The sequence below is a fragment of the Salvelinus namaycush genome, chromosome 37 (assembly GCF_016432855.1).
Source record: "Salvelinus namaycush isolate Seneca chromosome 37, SaNama_1.0, whole genome shotgun sequence".
In the NCBI taxonomy this organism is placed as follows: Eukaryota; Metazoa; Chordata; class Actinopteri; order Salmoniformes; family Salmonidae; genus Salvelinus; species Salvelinus namaycush.
In genome coordinates, this window is record NC_052343.1 from 19,810,751 (window position 1) to 19,831,726 (window position 20,976).

The following is a 20,976-nucleotide window of genomic DNA, read 5'->3' on the forward strand; positions in this document are numbered from 1 at the left end:
TTTGGTGACATGTACAGTGCATTCGGAAAGTATTCAGACCCTTTGTCTTTTTCCACATTTTGTTACATTCAGGGTTGGGGAGTAACAGATTACATGTAATCCGTTACATGTAAGGTATTACAAAAACAGTAACTGTAATCCGTTACGTTACCAGCAAAAATATTGTAATCAGATTACCGATACTTTTGAAAAACTACATAGAATCAGCATTGAAAAAGGCGCAAGTTTAAGTTTGTTCCACCTGAGACAACTATGACAACACGCCAATTGTGTTTGATGGATCTCGGGAAAAGAGCAGAAGTAGGCTTTTGTAGGCTACAGTCCAATCTGTCTTCCAATGGTGCGACTGCTGTCGGCATCCAAAGATTATCCAATTTGAATAAACGCTTGGAGGTAAGGATGACAGTAGTGGTGTAGTCTACGACATACGGATATCAATTATTCATGATATCTACAAACGCATTGATGTGAATCACACTGCTGCTCTCTCTTTTAGCTATTTGCGCCTTATGTATTGCGGTTGTTGCAGATGTCTGTTCACAAATCTAAATGTGTATTTGAACCCAATAATGTTTGAATTCAAGAAGTTTAAGCTGCCTATACATCATTGTTTTCGAAACAAGTGGACAGCCAGTGAAAAATGTGGTCTTGCAACAGCTGCATAGTGCGGATCCCAGCCTATGGAATAATAGTGGGGCTTTCATTGTTCAATCTTATTCATGCTGAAAAAAAAAATCCATAGGCCTAATGGACACCTGCTCAAACTTGCACACTTTTGATAGACTTAAAGGGGCGGTCTGTAGTTGCTATCTATTTTTGGACGTATGCATCATATATACTGTACCAGTCAAAAGTTTGGACACATCTCACATCAAATAAAATTAAATCAAATGTTATTAGTCACATACACATGGTTAGCAGATGTTAATGCGAGTGTAGCAAAATGCTTGTGCTTCTAGTTCCAACATTGCATTGTGCACCACGCATCACCCTCTGGAGAGCCTTGCGGTTGAGGATGGTGCAGTTGCCGTACCAGGCTGTGATTCAGCCCAACAGGATGCTCTCAATTGTGCATCTGTAAAAGTTTGTCAGGGTTTTGGGTGACAAGCCAAATTTCTTCAGCCTCCTGAGGTTGAAGAGGCACTATTGCGCCTTCTTCACCACACTGTCTGTGTGGGTGGACCATTTCAGTTAGTCTGTGATGTGTACTTCAATGAACTTGAAACTTTCCACCTTCTCCACTGCTGTCCCTTCGATGTGGATAGGGGAGTGCTCCCTCTGCTGTTTCCTGAAGTCCACAACCATCTCCTTTGTTTGAACACAAACCTTTGTGGGGCCCCAGTTTTGAGGGTCAGCAAAGTGGAGATGTTGTTTCCTACATTCACCAACTGGGGACGGCCCGTCAGAAAGTCCTGGACCCAGTTGCACATGGCGGGGTTGAGACCCAGGGCCTCCAGCTTGATGATGAGCTTGGAGGGTACTATGGTGTTGAATGCTGAGCTGTAGTCAATGAACAGCATTCTTAAATAGGTATTCTTTTTGTCCAGATGGGATAGGGAAGTGAGCAGTGTGATGGCGACACCTACTCATTCAAAGGTTTTTCTTTATTTTTACTATTTTCTACATTGTAGAATAATAGTGAAGATAATCAAAACTATGAAATAACACAAAGAATTATGTAGCAACAAAAATGTGTTAAACAAATCAAAAAAATATTTTAGATTTTAGATTCTTCAAAGTAGCCACCCTTTGCCTTGATGAAAGCTTTGCACACTCTTGGCAAAGCATGCCATTCCATGAGTGCAGCATTTATTTTTCAACTCGAATCAATGAGCCCAATCAGTCCTCCATGACAACAAAATCATAAACAACAGAGTAGGGCTGGCTAATAAGTTCTTCGTTTTGGGGTCATGCTCAAGTAAAACAATTTGGCTAATCTATACTTCCATATTTCCAAGTCCTAATCTTGAAGGGATATAACATTTATTGGAATGACTGTAATTCTGATAGACTTTGGTTTTTAATGTAAAGATATAATTTAATCTTATTATTATATGTAGTAGAAAGTGATGGGTTAGAAGAAGCCTACATAACCAGCCCATAAAGTAAACTTGAACATTGAATTATCCTGCAATAGACGTCGTTCAATTGGTAACATACATTTTTTCTTCTTCTAATGACTCTTAAGGGTAAAGTAATCTAAAAGTAACGGAATGTAATCAGATTACGCTACTGAGTTTGGGTAATCCAAAAGTCACGTTACTGATTACAATTTTGGACAGGTAACTTGTAACTGTAACAGATTACATTTAGAAAGTAACCTACCCAACCCTGGTTACGTTACAGCCTTATTCTAAAATGGATTAAATAGTTTCCCCCCCTCAATCTACACACAATACCCAATAATCACATTTACATAAGTATTCAGACCCTTTACTCAGTACTTTGTTGAAGCACCTTTGGCAGCAATTACAGCCTCGAGTCTTCTTGGGTATGACGCTACAAGCTTGGCACACCTGTATTTGGGGAGTTTCTCCCATTATTCTCTCAGATCCTCTCAAGCTCTGTCAGGTTGGATGGTGACCGTTGCTGCACAGCTATTTCCAGGTTTCTCCAGAGATGTTCGATCGGGTTCAAGTCCTGGCTGGGCCACTCAAGGACATTCAGAGATTTGTCCCAAAGCCACTCCTGCGTTGTCTTGGATATGTGCTTAGGGTCGTTGTCCTTTTGGATGGTGAACCTTCGCCCCAGTCTGAGGTCTTCATCAAGGATCTCTCTGTACTTTGCCCCGTTCATCTTTCCCTCGATCCTGACTAGTCTCCCAGTCCCTGCCGCTGAAAAACATCCCCACAGCATGATGCTGCCACCACCATGCTTCAACATAGGGATGGTGCCAGGTTTCCTCCAGACGTGACGCTTAGCATTCAGGCCAAACAGTTCAGACTTGGTTTCATAAGACCAAATAATATTTTTTGTCATGGTCTGAGAGTCTTTAGGTGCCTTTTGACAAACTGCAAGCGGGCTGTCATGTGCCTTTTACTGAGGAGTGGCTTCCGTCTGGCCACTCTACCATAAAGGCCTGATTGGTGGAGTGCTGCAGAGATGGTTGTCCTTCTGGAAGGTTCTTCCATCTCCACAGAGGAACTGTGGAGCTCTGTCAGAGTGAAAGCCCTTCCACCCCGATTGCTCAGTGTGGCCGGGCGGCCAACTCTAGGAAGAGTCTATGTGGTTCCAAACTTCTTCCATTTAAGAATGATGGAGGTCACTGTTTTCTTGGGGACCTTCAATGCTGCAGACATTTTTTTGTACCCTTCCCCAGATGTGTGCCTCGACACAATCCTGTCTCGTTGCTCTACAGACAATTCCTTTGACATCATGGCTTGGTTTTGGCTCTGACATGCACTGTCAACTGTGGGACCTTATATAAACAGATGTGTGCCTTTCCAAATCATATCCAATTCATTGATTTTACCACAGGTGTACTCCAATCAAGTTGTAGAAACATCTCAAGGATGATCAATGGAAACAGGATGCACCTGAGCTCAATTTCGAGTCACATTGCAAAGGAAACAGAATACTTATGTAAATAAGGTATTTCTGTTTTTTATTTTTAATAATTTAGCTGAAATTTCTAAAAACCTGTTTTCGTGTTGTCATTATGGGGTATTGTGTGTAGATTGATGAGATACATTATTTTAATTAATCCAATTTAGAATAAGGCTGTAAGTAACAAAATGTGGAAAAGTGGAAGGGGTCTGAATACTTTTGGAACGCACTGTATATAGTTTTAGAGTTTTTAGAGTTTCATCTAAAAAGGATATATTTGTTAATGTTTCACTATTTTTATGAAATTCACTGAGGAGGATGGTCCTCCCCTTCCTCCTCTGAGGAGCCTCCACTGTCTTACTTACTCCACTGTGCTCTGTTTATCAATGGAAACATGCGTAGCCTCTGGTACATCCTAGCATCTCCACGTACTCAGAATTTAAGTAAAAAATGTGCGCATGGTTGATAAATGAGGCCCCAGAGTAGGCCTATTGTATTATGATTTGAATTAGGTCATTTCAGTTTTTGTTTGCGTCCTGTTTGTTATTTTTATTTGTAGACTCCATTCTGATCCTCACTCCACCGCCAAGAGCGTCCTCATCATAGGCACCGGCCAAGGCTCAGGCTTTAGAAAGAAAAGGCTTTTAGACGTGTGAGAAATAGAATCCATTACTCTGGAATATAATAAGGCCTAGGTCAGGAGCTAGGCAGAATGTAGACCTACATGTTTTACTCTATAACGTTTCTATTTTGTATAATGTGGCCAGATAAAGACCCAGGCGTTTATTAACCCCTGCCAGAAGTTATGCTTCCAGTGTTGCAGGTGAACAAGTGTTCTTCTACAATGCCCCTGTTAGGCCATCTGTTATTTAAAGCCTACTTAGGCAAGGCCCCACAAATTACCGGACTATTAAGTCCTTCACTGTATTTTGTTCATTACTTAATGTTGTTCATGTCGAGGGGACACAGCATGCATTCTTTCTTGGAGTTGGATCAATTGTGCCACAATTGTGCTTGTCAGCGAGAAAATGTAATTTGTCAGCTTGCTTGGCTTCTCTCCAGGAAAGGCTTGACCTCGCGACCCTTCCCATCAGGAGGTGAGCCAGTTACCGGAGGTATAAAAACCCTGTGTGTCCCCGGAGACTCCAGTCCAGTGGGTTCTGAAGACAAGGGCAACATTAAAGAAGTACCAAACTTACAAGGCTACGGTAAGACTTATTTTATTTGTCGTTATAGTTTAAAAGTTGAAGAACAGAAGAGTAGTGAGACATAATGAGATATAACAATTAGCTTTTTAAGAATGTAATAATTTGTTTATTAATGTCTCTTCTTAAATTGCTTTCATCATTGCTTAATTTTCAGTGAATAAATCCTTCTATTCTTTTTAGAGATGACGATCTGGCAACTGCCTTCCATGCTCCTTGTTTTTATATCAAGTGTCTCTCCTCATCCTCATCACTCATTTGAGTATGATGAGCTGAGCCAGTATGTTGACAGCCATCAGGAGGAATATGTACAGGCAAGTTTCTAAACAGAATAATGATTTTGTCTGTTTTATTATCTGATAATACAATATTCATTATAAATAAATACTGTGTGTGTGTGTGTGTGTGTGTGTGTGTGTGTGTGTGTGTGTGTGTGTGTGTGTGTGTGTGTGTGTGTGTGTGTGTGTGTGTGTGTGTGTGTGTGTGTGTGTGTGTGTGTGTGTGTGTGTGTGTGTTAGACTCTGAGGGACTGGGTTGCTGTAGAGAGCGACTCCAGTGATGTCTTGAGGAGGCCAGACTGCCATCGCATGATGGATATGACGGCTGAGAAACTACAAGCCATGGGAGGGAAGGTGGAACTAGTGGACATCGGCGTACAAGAGGTCAGTTTTCTGAAATGTGGTCAACTTAATGATTATGTTATAGGATCTTTTTGTTTGCTTTTAGCTTAGTCTTTAAAGTCCTTTGGTAGCAGATCAGACTGGTTTGCAGAAATAAATACTAAAAGTTGGGTGTTAACAGAAATGCTCCCTGCCTTGCAAACTGTATTCAGGTCATTTTCTGCATCTACCGTGTCTTTTATCATCATGCTTAGCTGCCTGATGGCAAGACAGTGGCCTTACCCAAGGTGGTGACAGCCCAGTTTGGCAGTGACCCCAGTAAGCATACAGTCTGTGTGTACGGACATGTGGATGTCCAGCCTGCTAAGCTAGAGGACGGCTGGGCCACTGAACCCTACAACCTGACAGACATCAACGGTAGGCTATGGCTTCCAACAGTAGTCTATGGTATCCAACGGTAGGCTGTGGGTTCCAACGGTTGGGTATAGCTTCCAATGGTAGGCTATGGCTTCCAACAGTAGTCTATGGTATCCAACGGTAGGCTGTGGGTTCCAACGGTTGGGTATAGCTTCCAATGGTAGGCTATGGCTTCCAACAGTAGTCTATGGTATCCAACGGTAGCCTGTGGGTTCCAACGGTTGGGTATAGCTTCCAATGGTAGGCTATGGCTTCCAACAGTAGTCTATGGTATCCAACGGTAGCCTGTGGGTTCCAACGGTTGGGTATAGCTTCCAATGGTAGGCTATGGGTTCCAACAGTAGGCTATGGGTTGCAACAGTAGGCTATGTTCCAAGGGTAGGTTACGGGTTCCAACTGTAAACTATGGATTCCAGGCATTCACAGTCACAGCAATCAAATGTATTATAAGGATTTTTTACAGTGCTTTACAGTAATCCATTCTCGACCCAACGCATAGAAACATCTATCTACAACTAACAGCCATTAGATATTGTAGCTAATGTGAAGGAATGAAGCAAGTACTTGGGTGTGGGATGATTTTTAACCATACATATTTTGAACCAATGAAATATAACTGATGCAATTGATACATGCATGTTAAATGTCAATGTGAGCTGAACATAATGGACATTTATTTGAAAATAAATACTTTGATTCTACCCCTAAGGAAACCTCTACGGCAGAGGGGCGTCTGACAACAAGGCCCCTGTCTTAGCCTGGATCCATACAGTGGAGGTCTATCAGGCCCTCAGCATTGTGAGTGTCCAGTAAGAAGAGATATCAGAGTGAACTCATAGGAGATGTAGAGACAAGATGTGGTGAAACAAGTTAAGTTGCAGTCTAACTGACCATTATTAGTGAGCCTTCCTTTGTTATAATAATAATTATTTTTTCCCCTTCTCCTCCTCTCCACCCCCTGCCCTCTCCCCATGCAGGACCTGCCAGTCAATGTGAAGTTCGTCATCGAGGGGATGGAGGAGACCGGGTCCAATGGCCTGGACGCCATGATCGTGGCGCAGAGAGACACGTTCTTCTCCGACGTCGATTACATCATCATCTCAGACTGTGGTTGGCTGAGCCGACGCCCCGCCCTCACCTACGGGACCAGGGGGAACTGTTACTTCTTTGCTGAGGTAGGATGGGCTGGGGGCATTTCCAGTTCTGTGGGACGTTACTTTTTCAAGATCACTAATGAATAGCCATAGTGAATTTGTATGTTTGGTAGGTAGAGGGCCCAAAACAGGACCTACACTCAGGGGTGTATGGAGGCACTGTTATAGAGCCTATGACAGATCTGATCGGCATATTGGGTGAGTTTTTAACCTCTTTGAGTGACAGTTTGTAATACTATCTTAACACCTACTGTATAGGTATCTCTGGCTCATGTTTGCATGCAAAGCTATCGTCCGTGTGTCTGTGTGAGCTCTCTATTGGCAGAAATAATAAAGTTTTAGATATCCCTACAAATGTGTGTCCATAAGGACTGCTTGTGTGTTGACCTATCTCTCCCACACCCAGACACACTGATCAGCCCCAGTGGAAAGATCCTCATTCCAGGCATCAGAGAGGCCGTCGCCTCACTATCAGACGAAGAGTGGAAGATGTACCAGGACATTGAGTTTGACATTGAGAGCTTTAAGTCCAAGATTGGCGTTAGCCAACTCATGTACAGCAACAAGGTGATTCACTGGGGAGTGGATTTTTTTCCAAAAAGCAATACGTTAAAAGAAAACGTTTTTAATGTGTTCTTTTTAGGTTTTCACTCCTCCTATCTCTGTTTCTCTGTGTTTAGCCTGTATGTATATAGCCTCGTTATTGTTATTTTTTATAATGTTTTTTTATTGTGTTATTTTGTCTTTTATCTATCATTGTTGGGAAAGGGATCGTAAGTAAGCATTTCACGGTAAAGTCTGCACTTGTTGTACTCTGTGTATGTGACAAATAAGAGTTTAATTTGAGTTCTCAGGTAGATCTGCTGGCCCATCGTTGGCGTTACCCTACCGTTACCATCCATGGCATCGAGGGGGGCTTCTCTGGCCCTGGCTCCAAGACGGTCATCCCTGCTAAGGTCATTGCCAAGTTCTCCATTCGACAGGTCCCCAACATGGACCCAGCAGTGGTCAAGAAACAGGTAGGTGGTACACGCCTCTCACCCAGTGCATTGTACAGTTGCATGACAACACAATTACATGCAGTTACACACAGTTACACACATTTCTGGAATTGTTCTAACCTTCAGACTCTCTTTCTACAATACATCCAAGATCAGGAAACATTCATCCAGGTTACACTATTATAATGTACCTCATTCTGCTCATTCAGTTCATTTACTATTCAGTTATTCACTATTTCAGTTTGGTTTCAGTTAATGAAATAGACGTGAAGACTGCATGTATGCCTGTTACATATTTGTTCTGTTGTAGGTCACAGACTACCTGAACTCTGTGTTTGCCAAGAGAAAGAGCCCCAACAAGCTGAAGGTGACCATGATCATCGGGGCTAAGCCCTGGTTAGCAGACACCAAGCACCCCCTGTACGAGGCAGGGAAAGCAGCCGTGAAGAGAGGTACAGTTAGACAACTCTGCTGTGGAGATGTTCAGAGGACGTTTCTTATGCTGTCTGTGTGTGTGTTTGTATGAACAGTGGTCATAGGGGTAATTATTACTGTATAGTAGCTGACTGTGGACATGTATTGCACAACAGGAGATTCACAGTGATAGGCCTATCTGTAGTCTTTAGAGTTACCAGACATAGATACATATCCCTATCACTATAAGAAGCCAGTGTGCTGTGGTTGTATTGTAGACCTATCAGTGGTTAAGGCAGGACAGTGCAGCGGTATTGTAATGTTTGTGTAGCAGAAAGGACTTGGAATGACAATCTCGCAAAGAGGTAGCCCTGTCTGAGGCTTGTATTCCCAAATGACACCCTTTGACCTTGCGGATGAACTCTTGGTCTAACGGTTAAGAAATTGACTTGGTGAGCAGGAGACCTGGCTTCTAATCCCACTGGTTACAGTTGGTTTTCCTCTACTGCAGGTATAATGCATTATGACGCAGTCAGACTTGTCATTGATTTCCTCTAGTGTTTAACGTGGAGCCAGACCTGATCCGTGAAGGGGGAACCATCCCCATCGCCAAGACCTTTGAGGACGTGACCGGTAAGAGCATCATCATGATGCCCATCGGAGGCTTCGATGACGGCCTCCACTCCCAGAACGAGAAGATGAGCAGGTTAGCCCTTCAATCTCCTAATACAGTATGTATTTAAAAAATGACGATGAACATTTATAGATTTTTACGCATGCACACACGAACACATAGACGTATCAACCGTGTCTTATTTCTGTTTATAGGACTGGTTGAGGACATGTTGTTTTCTCTCACCCATTCCTTTCCCAGGTACAACTACATAGAGGGGACCAAGTTGTTCATCGCGTACCTCCATGAAGTGGCACATCTCAAGAAGGACTGAGAGCACCTCTTTTCATCACCACTGTTGAAAGACAGTTCTATAATGTTTAGCTTGTATGTGATCCCATCAGGGGAGTCTGGCTTTGTAACTTTTCTTGTTTCTTTCCCTCTAAGCAAAACATTCCAGAAACCCTGTGAGTTCTTGGCATCTGATATAGCCTCAACACTCTGCCTCTCTCTCTCTCGCTCTCTCTCTCTTTCTGAATCTTTCTTCCTCCCTCACGTTCCTCCTTTCTCTCTCAATGTCTCTCTCTCTCAATTTCTCTCTCATTCACATACAAATATCTACTTGATACAGCAAATAAAACTGGTTTGACGCACTATATGTTTTCATAATCCTTTTCATCTGGGATTCTTTAGAAAGAACACTGTCAAGTGTTAACCAATATCCACCACTCCAAGATATAAAGAACAAGTGTTTCCCAATATCATCCCCGACTTCAAGACATAAAGAAGTGTTTCCCAATACCATCCCCGACTTCAAGACATAAAGAAGTGTTTCACAATACCATCCCCGACTTCAAGACATAAAGAAGTGTTTCACAATACCATCCCCGACTTCAAGACATAAAGAAGTGTTTCACAATACCATCCCCGACTTCAAGACATAAAGATGTGTTTCACAATACCATCCCTGACTCCAAGACATAAGAGCAGCCACAAAAACAAAGAGCAGCAAAAATTGCAGTTCTCTCCTTATGTTTGGCACATGGAAACACTCTTTTCTTCAGCATTAGGGTGAGTCTTTACTATTTTAGCAAAACATGTATACATTTTTTTCATGGACTTCCTTAATTAAGTGCACTACAAAGACTTTGTCATGGAAAAACAGAAGTGGGTGCATGTTCATAGATGGTATGATGAAGAAGAAGGGTGCAATTACTTGTAACATAACAGAAAAGTGTGTGTGTGATATTGAACATCAATATGATTGTATGACGACCTGAGTGGGGTCGTCAGTGTGTATGCATAACAGGGTTTGCATGAGCAGCTAAGCTTGCTGGTGTAGTGTACTGTAGCCTAGATATTGTTAAGACAGTATTATGGCATCACCAACTGTAACTTCTGTTATCATCTTTCATCCTCTGTATTAGTTCTGTTAGAAAGTTAAACAGTAATCCCAGTTGAGACAGTGCTAAGTCGCGTGTTGGTTCACACTGACCCTGATCATTGATCCTCAAGCCCTGGCAGAGTCCAATCAAGTCAATCAGATACCAGAGACTACCTACAACCATAGACATTGAATTACTAGAACAGACAATTCCATTCAAGTCACTGCTGTGTGTTGTTTTGGAATTCTATTTCTATGCCCCCACACTCTCAGGAGGAACATGGAAATCTACACTCACCAAACCACCCACACCTCTACAAGTATATAAGTCAGTAGCTAGAGACAAGTAGAAGCCAGTAGAACTAGATTGAGGCAAATATTGCTAGAATGTACGGTATGGAGTAAGTTATTACTTGGTTATTATCATCACTGGCTTTCTGTGGCATCTTACTCTCCCTCACAGACGAAGTTCATTGATGTTGCGTTCCTGTTACTCCACACATCGGCTTCCTCTTCTTCCTCCTCTTCCTCTTCTCCTGGAGCTGCAGGCATGTTGGAACCACTGTTTCAATACATAGATGACCACCAAAATCAGTTTGTTCAGGTGAGGAATGAGCACTATTATGACATTCTACTTGGAGTTGGGACTCATACCTACTCTCTGTTACTGAACTGTACAATGATACAAATATACATGTTCTTGTGCTGTAGCGAGGTGAATAGATAGAAACCGAAGCAAAATAATGAGAGAGAAAGAGAGCGAGAGCGAGAGCGAGAGCGAGAGCGAGAGAGAGAGAGAAATGGGAAGGGGTTTAACACTTTCATGATAAATACTGTGGTCTCTGATAAAGTCATCAAAATGATTCTGAATGTGGGTCAGCGGGGCTGTTGCAGTGTTCTCTGCACGTATCCCTGCCCTAGACAGTCTATGGCTGTGTCTAGTTATTATTATACAATCTATGCAATAGTCTGACCCTTTCCTGGTTGGTGCCTGACTCAGAGGCTGAAGGAGTGGGTTGCTGTTCAGAGTGACTCAGGAGATCACACAAAATGGGGAGAAGTTGAAAGGATCCTGAACATGACAGCAGTGAGGATCCAAGAGATGGGAGGCACAGTGGATTTTGCAGATGTAGGCACTCATCAGGTAGGCTACAATTCACACCATCAGTCATGCCTATTATTCTCCAGATAATGTCACACAATTGGGTGTAATAGTTTGTCTTAAAGAATGTACTTTTCAGGTCTATCACATAAGCTGCCCAGTGGGGAGACTGTGCCGCTTCCACCGGTGATACTGGCTGAGTTTGAGAGGGACCCAAAGAAAGCTACTCTCTGTATCTACGGCCATGTGGATGTCCAGCCAACCAAGATGGCGGACGGCTGGACCACAGACCCCTTCAATCTAACAGAAATCAAAGGTATTGCTGCATGTCACATGCCATGAATAGAGAGGTTTGATGTATGTCCAAAATAATAACAGGAGCTGGACAAAAAAGTAAATTTTGAGTGAACGTAATGTCCACTCACTGTTTTGCTGAGCCAAAATGGGATATTTTAAACAAATCAAAGTTTGATTACTTAGAGAAAAGAGGAATGTCCACTCACTGTTTTGCTGAGCCAAAATAGGATATTTTAAACAAATCAAAGTTTGATTACTTAGAGAAGAGGAATGTCCACTCACTGTTTTGCTGCTCCCATACGGGATCTTTTAATAAACCTTAGATGATATAATCACAACCAGGTTGCCTGCCTGCTATTCATAGGCCAGCTTCAGCTAGCTAATGTACCCTGGTATTACAAATGTGGCAATATGAGGATGAAGGTGGCTCATGGTTTTGGTTCCCTAGGTAACCTGTATGGGCGAGGGGCCACGGACAACAAAGGGCCGGTCCTGGCCTGGCTTCATGCTGTGGAGGCCTACCAGGCCACAGAGAAGGTTAGGATTTGCCCTGAAACAGCACAGCTGAAATCTGAATCTTAATGTTCTGCTTGCAGTCTCTAGTTAGTTTTCAGAAATGATCTAACCCATGCAGTGTTGCTTTACATAGCAATGATTATTAAAGGGATTCTGTAATGTATGTATCATAACCTCAATGTTTGGGGTAATCTGTGAGTCTGAATATAAAACCATTTGTGGGATTGTAGTGGAGTCAAACAGTATGTGAATGAGAGAAGGGTCACTGACTGGTAGGATTGCCTGGATCTATTGGTTTCAGGAGATACCAGTGAATATAAAACTCATCATTGAGGGTCTGGAGGAGGTGGGCTCATACGGTCTGTTGGAGTTGACCAGGAAGAGAAACGACAGCTTCTTTGCAGATGTGGACTTCATAGTGATCTCTGACAACGTGTGGGCGAGCAGAACCCCAGCCCTGACCTATGGAGCCAGAGGGAGCAGCTATTTCTTTGTGGAGGTGATGATATAGCTCATTTGATTGGTCAAATAAAAATATGACACACTCTACCAGGGCACCATTTGTTCAGTATCTTCCTCTGTTATGTGTTTCAGGTTGATGGCCCTAAAATGGACTTCCATTCTGGAGTGTATGGGGGTTCTATCCAGGAGCCCATGTCAGATCTGATAGCATTACTGGGTGAGATACAGAGGCGTTTGAGTGACAGCTCTATCCAATTGTCAAGAAAAGATAGGCCTCTCTTGTCTGATAGTAAAAATGATAATTTCATTCCGTTATAGTTCAGGTCAGAAGTCCCTGCGCCAAGCAAAAAAATAAGATAAAGGTGTATGTGTGCTAAGGTGCTTACCCTAACTCAGTTCTAGTTAAAACATGTTTCATTCCAAAATGTTTTCATTATTTCTTATTCCTCCCAAACCGGAAGTCTGTTAGATCACACAGGTAAGATCCTGGTTCCTGGGGTCACTGATGATGTCGCGCCCCTCACTGAGGATGAGAGGAAGCTCTATGACAACATCAGCTTTGATCTGGAGGAGATGAAGAGTGTGGCTATCATTGTCATGCCAAACATTGAAATTGGCATAACAACCATTGGAGTTGGCTATACTAAACTCATCTGGGCGTGAGGAGGAAGACATGTTTTGTCAGTGAGTACTGTAGAAGTCGATGTTTGACAGAGTGTGCTTACTTTTTTTGGGATACACACTATCTGAGCTACATAACATGGGGTGGCAGGTAGCCTAGTGGTTAGAGCATTGGACTAGTAACCGAAAGGTTGCAAGATCGAATTTCCGAGCTGACAAGGTAAAAATCTGTCGTTCTGCCCCTGAACAAAGCAGTTAACCCATTGTTCCTAGGCCGTCATTGAAAATAAGAATTTGTTCTTAACTGACTTGCCTAGTTAAATAAAGGTAAAATATATATATCTTTAAAATACAAACAAAGTGTGTTAATATATATACAGGAGGAAGTCCTCATGGCTCGATGGCGTAACCCATCCTTGTCCACCCATGGGATCCAGGGGGCCTTCTCAGAAGCAGGCACCAAAACTGTCATCCCCAAACAGGTCACAGGGAAGTTCTCCATCCGACAGGTCTCCAACATGGACCCTCCAGATGTGGAGAGGAAGGTACAGAGTATCTACCTGTCATGGTTTGAATGACAGGTGTACCAGGGTTGGGACAGGAGAATACCCATAACAAATCCTTTAAGGATTAAAATACAAGCACGGACACCCTGTAACCCCGTAACCAGTGGGTGAGTAGTAAGTGATTATAAGTTGCTCTGGATAAGAGCGTCTGCTAAATTACCAAAATGTAAATGTATTGGTCTCTGAGTAAGTGTACAATATAGAAAAGTTGGCTCGCTCTATCTTGGTCACTCTAAGAGTCAATGTGTATATTTAAAACCCCGAGACCAATCCTAACATAGCCACCCTCTTCAAGCCTCCATGTCCAACTCTCCCCTGTCACAATGCCATGTTTCACAGGTGAAGGAGCACCTTCAGCAGGTCTTCTCCACTCTAAAAAGCCCTAACAGGCTGAGGGTGACCGCAACTGTTGGGGCTAAACCATGGGTGGCTAACCTGAAGGACCCACAGTACGTTGCCGGACAAAGGGCAGTCAGAGAGGGTCAGTTGTAGAGGCCATTTACATAACCTCTCTCATTTGAAACCATGTCTAACTTCATTGTTTAAGTTAAGATGCGGTTTACCCTTGTGCTAGTGTTTGGAGTGGACCCGGAGGTTATCCGTGAGGGCTCCACCATCCCTATCGCTCAGAACTTCCAGGAGGACAGGCAAGAGTGTGATGATGCTGCCCCTAGGTGGCCATGATGATGGAGAGCACTCTCAGAACGAGAAGATCAGTAGGTAAGAGGAGATGAGAAAAGAAGAGATACGATTCCAGACGTTTCTCCCCTAAATTTGTTTTTGATTTTTTTACAAGGCAGATTAATCATGGCAAACGTCATCTTCAGTAAAATACTGAATCTTGTTTTTCTCTCTCAGGTACAACTACATTGAGGGGACGAAGCTGTTAGCTGCTTATTTTTATGAGATCTCACTACTACAGAAGATGCAGGATATATTTCCATCCAAGCTGTGACCATGATAATTATGCTGTAGGTGACAGTATTGTGCTAGTTGAGTGCCTGGGTTTCCATCAATAATGGCTGATCCCATGCTGAGATTATTGATGGAAACCCAGGCACTCAACTCCCAGGGTTTCTCAGATATGCAAAAACCACATGTCCATTTCACCACACAATGAATAGGTTACACACATGTACATGTGTGAAACAGGACAAATATAACCACCCCTATTTGACCTTTGAACAGTTATTATTACATAGCCTGAATGAGGTTAATTACTTACCATAAGTACAACATTTTAGCACCCTCTAGAATAACTATTTCTATTATTTGTATTGTATGCATGTATTCTACTGTGGATTAACTAATAAAGGGGGCAAAGACAAACGGTGGCATGTCTTGTGAAATCAATGTATTGGTGATGGAGGAGTGGCTGACTCAATAAACACTTAAGTGTTATCCAAATGTTAAAAGATCCAAATGTAAAAAAAAAAAAAAACTTGGGTCTTGTGAGAACATTTCCAGAAAAGAGGGGAGTCACCACACTTGTGTCTTTCACCTTGAACAAAAACATTTTTATATTGCACTTCAGATAGATATCATCCATTACTTATTTGTGTGAGAGAGAGAGAGAGAGAGAGAGAGAGAGAGAGAGAGAGAGAGAGAGAGAGAGAGAGAGAGACTGTCCAAGCAAGCTGGTCCTGGGGCTCTGTTCACAAACAAACAGAAAGAAATAACAACATAACAGAGCAAACTAGAATGCTGTTTGGACCTAAACAGAGAGTACACAGTGGCAGAATACCTGACCACTGTGACTGACCCAAACTTAAGGAAACCTTTGACTATGTATAGACTCAGTGAGCATGGCCTTGCTATTAAGAATGGCTGCCGTAGGCAGACCGAGCTCTCAAGAAAAGATAAGCTATGTGCACACTGCCCACAAAATGAGGTGGAAACTGAGCTGCGCTTCCTAACCTCCTGCCAAATGTATGACCATATTAGAGACACATATTTCCCTCAGATTACACAGACCCACAAAGAATTTGAAAACAAACCCAATTTTGATAAACTCCCATATCTACTGGGTGAAATAACACAGTGTGCCATCACAGCAGCAAGATTTGTGACCTGTTGCCACAATAAAAGGGCAACCAGTGAAGAACAAACACCATTGGAAAGGAAAGGAAGGGCTGCCTTAATCAACATCCACGTCTTCGGCGCCCAGAGAACCGTGGATTACCAGCCTTGTTCAGGGGCAGAACAACAGAGTTTTACCTTATCAGCTTGGGGATTCAATCCAGCAACCTTTCGGTTACTGGCCCAACGCTCTAACCACTAGGCTACCTGCCACACCATCTTTGTAAATACAACCCATGTTTATGTTTATTTAGTTTCCCTTTTGTACTTTAACTGTTTGCACATAATATGACATTTGAAATGTCTTTATTCTTTTGAAACTTTTGGGAGTGTAAGGTTTACTGTTCATTTTTATTGTTTATTTCACTTTTGTTTATTATCTACTTCACTTGCTTTGGAAATGTTAACATATGTTTCCCATGCCAATAAAGCCCTTGTATTGAAATAGAAATTGAAAGAAACAAGGACAAGGAGACAACGAGAGGAAGAGAGAGAGACAGAGAGAGAGGAAAAGAGAGCGAGAAAGAGAGAGACGGACGGAGGCAGTGAGAGGAAGGGAGAGAGACAGAGAGACAGAGAGAGGAAAAGAGAGAGAGAGAGAGAGAGAGAGAGAGAGTTTAAAAAAAAATGGGGTCTGGGAACCCACAACACAATAAACACTCAAACAAACAAAAACATGGTTAAACATCAATTAAAAACACAACACCAAAACTTCCTCCACTGTAAATAAACACAACAACCTCTGAATACCCCATATACTCATAAACAGCCCAATGTTATTAACCAATTTGTAATAGGCAAACTCAACCCTCAGTCTCGCTGCCAACATCCCCTCCAGCATGCCCACCACGTCCACGTCCAAAATGCTTATAGAAATCAGATGGTAAACCAACGATGCCAGGAAGCAGCTCTCCACTCCGGTCCCAATTGAGGAAGTCCATGTAACAACTGTTCAGGACACAGAGGATCACAATCCTCTGCCTTATAGAGGGCAGAGTAGAAATCCACGGCATGTTGGCGCATCTCACCATCATCCGTGGTCACCTTCCCATCAGGGAAACGAAAGCAGACCATCTGTTTGCGTTGCAATGTCTACTGCCCTAGGTAAAAACAAAAGGCCTTAGGAGCATCCATATCCTTGAGGGTAGCAAAGCGAGATCTAATCAAGGCACCCTTATACAAAGAGTGTAGCTATCCCCTTTGCAAGGCAATCAAACGAGCAAAGCATCAGTATAGAGACAAAGTGGAGTTGCAATTCAACGGCTCAAACACGAGACGTATGTGGCAGGATCTACAGTCAATCACGGATTACAAAAAGTAAACCAGCCCCGTTGCGGACATCGACGTCTTGATCCCAGACAAATTAAACAACTTCATTGCTCGCTTTGAGGACAATACAGTGCCACTGACATGGCCCGCTACCAAAGCCTGTGGGCTCTCCTTCACCGTGGCCAACGTGAGTAAAACATTTAAACGCGTTAACCCTTGCAAGGCTGCCGGCCCAGACGGCATGCCTAGCCGCGTCCTCATAGCATGCGCAGATCAACTGGCTGGTGTGTTTACGGACATATTCAATCAATCCCTATCCCAGTCTGCTGTGCCCACATACTTCAAGATGGCCATCATTGTTCCTGTTCCCAAGAAAGCTAAGGTAACTGAACTAAATGACTATCTCTCCGTAGCACTCACTTCTGTCATCATGAAGTGCTTTGAGAGACTAGTCAAAAATCATATCACCTCCACCCTACCTAACACCCTAGACCCACTCCAATTTGCTTACCGCCCCAATAGATCCACAGACAACGCAATCGCCATCACATTGCACACTGCCCAAACCCATCTGGATAAGAGGAATAACTATGTAAGAATGCTGTTCATTGACTACAGCTCAGCATTTAACACCATAGTACCTTCCAAACTCGCCATTAAGCTCGTGACCCTGGGTCTCGACCCCGCCCTGTGCAATTGGGTCCTGGACTTTCTGACGGGCCACCGCCAGGTGGTGAGGGTAGGAAAAAACATCTCCACCCCGCTGATCCTCAACACTTGGGCCCCGCAAGGGTGCGTTCTCAGCCCTCTCCTATACTACCTGTTCACCCATGACTGTGTAGCCATGCACGCCTCCAACTCAATCATAAGGTTTTCAGACGACACTATAGTGGTAGGCTTGATTACCAATAACGACGAGACGGCCTACAGGGAGGAGGTGATGTGGTGTCAGGAAAATAACCTCTCACTCAACGTCAACAAAACAAAGGAGATGATCGTGGACTTCAGGAAACAGCAGAGGGAGCATCCCCCATCCACATCGACGGGACAGTAGTGGGGAAGGTGGAAAGTTTTAAGTTCCTCGGCATCCACATCACGGACAAACTGAAGTGGTCCACCCACACAGACAGTGTGGTGAAGAAGGCGCAACAGCGCTGAAGGCTGAACAGGAGGCTGAAGAAATTTGGCTTGTCACCAAAAACACACAAACTTTTACAGATGCACAATCGAGAGCATCCTGTTGGGCACCCGAGCCACTGCCTGTTCACCATGCTATCATCCAGAAGGTGAGGTCAGTACAGGTGCATCAAAGCTGGGACCGAGAGACTGAAAAACAGCTTCTATCTCAAGGCCATCAGACTGTTAATGCGAGTGTAGCGAAATGCTTGTGCTTCTAGTTCCGACAGTGCAGTAATATCTAACAAGTAATCTAACAATTTCACAACAACTACCTCATACACACAAATGTAAAGGGATGAATAAGAATATGTACATATAAATATATGGATGAATGATGGCTGTGCGGCATAGGCAAGATGCAGTAGATGGTATAGAATACAGTATATACATACGAGATGAGTAATGTAGGATATGTAGACATTATTAAAGTGATGTTATTTAAAGTGACTAGTGATACCTTTATTAAATCCATTTATTCAATTTATGGCAAGAGATTGAGTCTGTATGTGTCACGGCCATCGTAAGGAGGAGACCAAGGCACAGCGTGATAAGCGTACATGCTTCTTATTTTAAAGAATGAACACTGAACAAAATGAACAAAATAACAAAACGAACTGTGAAGCTAATATGGCTAGTGCAGACAGGCAACTAAACATAGAATAGAACCCACGAACACAAAAGGGAAAATGGCTACCTAAATATGATCCCCAATCAGAGAAAACGATAAACAGCTGCCTCTGATTGGGAACCATATCAGGCCACCATAAACCTACACATCACCTAGACCTACATACCCTAGACTTACAAAAACCCTAGACAATACAAAACTAGCATACCCACCCTAGTCACACCCTGACCTAACCAAAATAAAAAATGAAAACATAAATAACTAAGGTCAGGGCGTGACAGTATGTTGGCAGCAACCACTCTATGTTAGTGATGGTTGTTTAACGACCTCAGTTCATGTCTCTTGTCCTGTAAGTTCATGACTAGTCCGGGGTCATTCTGAGTGAGCAACTTCAATTCAATAGATTTTATGTTCTGTTCAAGGGCCCTGACAGTCTCTTTAACTTCATTACTAGACAGAGCAGTATACTTTTGACAAAACACACGTATTTGGGGCTTCCCAGCCTGCCACCATTGTCTCAAGGACTCGAAATTCCATTTAATAACCCTCCATTTTCCCAAAACAACAAAAACTTTTCACAAAACATGTCGTCATATAATAACTTAACTTTAAAATACCAATAAGGTGATGACCTTCGTGGACACAACAAGTGGATATCAACAGTAACAATATGGTGATCAGAGAAACCCACAGGAGTAATGTCACACCTTACAACCCTACCACCGTAGTGCTCAGATACATACAACCTGTTTAGCCTTGCTGCACTGACACAATCTTCATTAACATTTAGCCATGTGTACTGCTTAACTTTTGCATTTCTTACTCTCCACACATCAGAAAGCTCAAACTCAGTTAATAGACCAGACAGACAAGTAGCTGACTGCAAGTGAGGTTCTTCAACAGTGAGATCAACAGTAAAATAAACAGTACACTTCCAGTCCCCCCCTAAAACCATACACCCCTCTTGGTCACACTGTCTTAAGGTTTCCTTCATTTGATCAAATACTGCAATACGCTTTGTACCCTCATTAGGAGCATAAACATAAAAAAACATAACATCCGCCTTCACCAATAAAACCCGACCCTTGACAATCTCTGTTGTAGATACCACAGTCACCCCTAAGACTGAGGAAAACAAAATTGACACCCCAGCACTGAAATTAGTACCATGACTGAGTATATGCTGCCCCTCACACCACATACCCCAGTCAAGCTCATTAGCCTCTTCACTATGTATCTCCTGTAGAAAAACTACATTAAGCCTTTTCTGTTTTATTACTTCTCATACCCAAGCCCTCTTATTCCTGTCCCTTCCCCCAGTAATATTGAGAGAACCTAACCTTAGTACCTCCATATGTAAAAGAGAATGGAAAAACAGAAGAAACCACAAAGAAACCAGACAAAGAGAGAAAATAACCATATGAGGCATGATAATCATCATTGTTTTAATTTTCTCTTAACCTTACCACGTTTCCCACTACCTTTTGTTGTCGTGACAGCAGTAACACATTTCCTCAAGCGGAAACGCTTCTTCACACTCAACTGGTCTAACCCTGCTGTCTTCTTTAACACCACAGTTGACCTCACAAACTTATCAACATAAAAAAAATCTGCCAATTTAACAGATTTCCCAAAAGTCTGGTCCAGGAACCCATTTACCTCATTTAGATTGTAAATGGAGTCATCACCAGCTGCTATCATATCAACAGGGATATCAAAAATGTCCATATCCTTCTCCTGATCCTCCTCAACTGAGGCCACAGAACTCTGACTCCCCTCTGCCACATCCCTCTCCACACTTGCACCCCATCACTCGTACTGGGCATCTCTTCACCAGTCTGGGAAAATGTCTCCCCAGATCCATCCTTACCTCCAACAACAATATTTTTCTGCTGCACATCAG

At 42.8% G+C, this 20,976-nt stretch overlaps 1 protein-coding gene and 1 pseudogene across 1 annotated transcript; both read left to right on the forward strand.

Moving 5' to 3' along the window:
* Window positions 1–4,936: 4,936 nt before the first annotated feature.
* LOC120031413 (cytosolic non-specific dipeptidase-like) lies at window positions 4,937–9,558 on the forward strand. The gene is made up of 11 exons (XM_038977149.1): window positions 4,937–5,065; window positions 5,270–5,413; window positions 5,626–5,788; window positions 6,498–6,586; window positions 6,766–6,963; window positions 7,056–7,140; window positions 7,349–7,509; window positions 7,797–7,961; window positions 8,254–8,395; window positions 8,916–9,063; window positions 9,232–9,558. The coding sequence occupies exons 1-11, from the start codon at window positions 4,937–4,939 to the stop codon at window positions 9,302–9,304; spliced, it is 1,497 nt and encodes a 498-aa protein (XP_038833077.1). The 3' UTR covers window positions 9,305–9,558.
* Window positions 9,559–10,904: 1,346 nt separating this feature from the next.
* Window positions 10,905–14,888, forward strand: LOC120031443 (annotated as a pseudogene).
* The last annotated feature ends 6,088 nt before the right edge of the window (window positions 14,889–20,976 follow it).

Excerpts from the sequence above, each read along its gene's own strand:
- LOC120031413 (XM_038977149.1), top strand. The coding sequence starts at position 4,937 with ATGACGATCTGGCAACTGCCTTCCATGCTCCTTGTTTTTATATCAAGT. Across the intron at positions 5,414-5,625 it reads TGGACATCGGCGTACAAGAG|CTGCCTGATGGCAAGACAGT; the intron begins GTCAGTTTTCTG and ends CATCATGCTTAG. Across the intron at positions 7,962-8,253 it reads CAGCAGTGGTCAAGAAACAG|GTCACAGACTACCTGAACTC; the intron begins GTAGGTGGTACA and ends GTTCTGTTGTAG.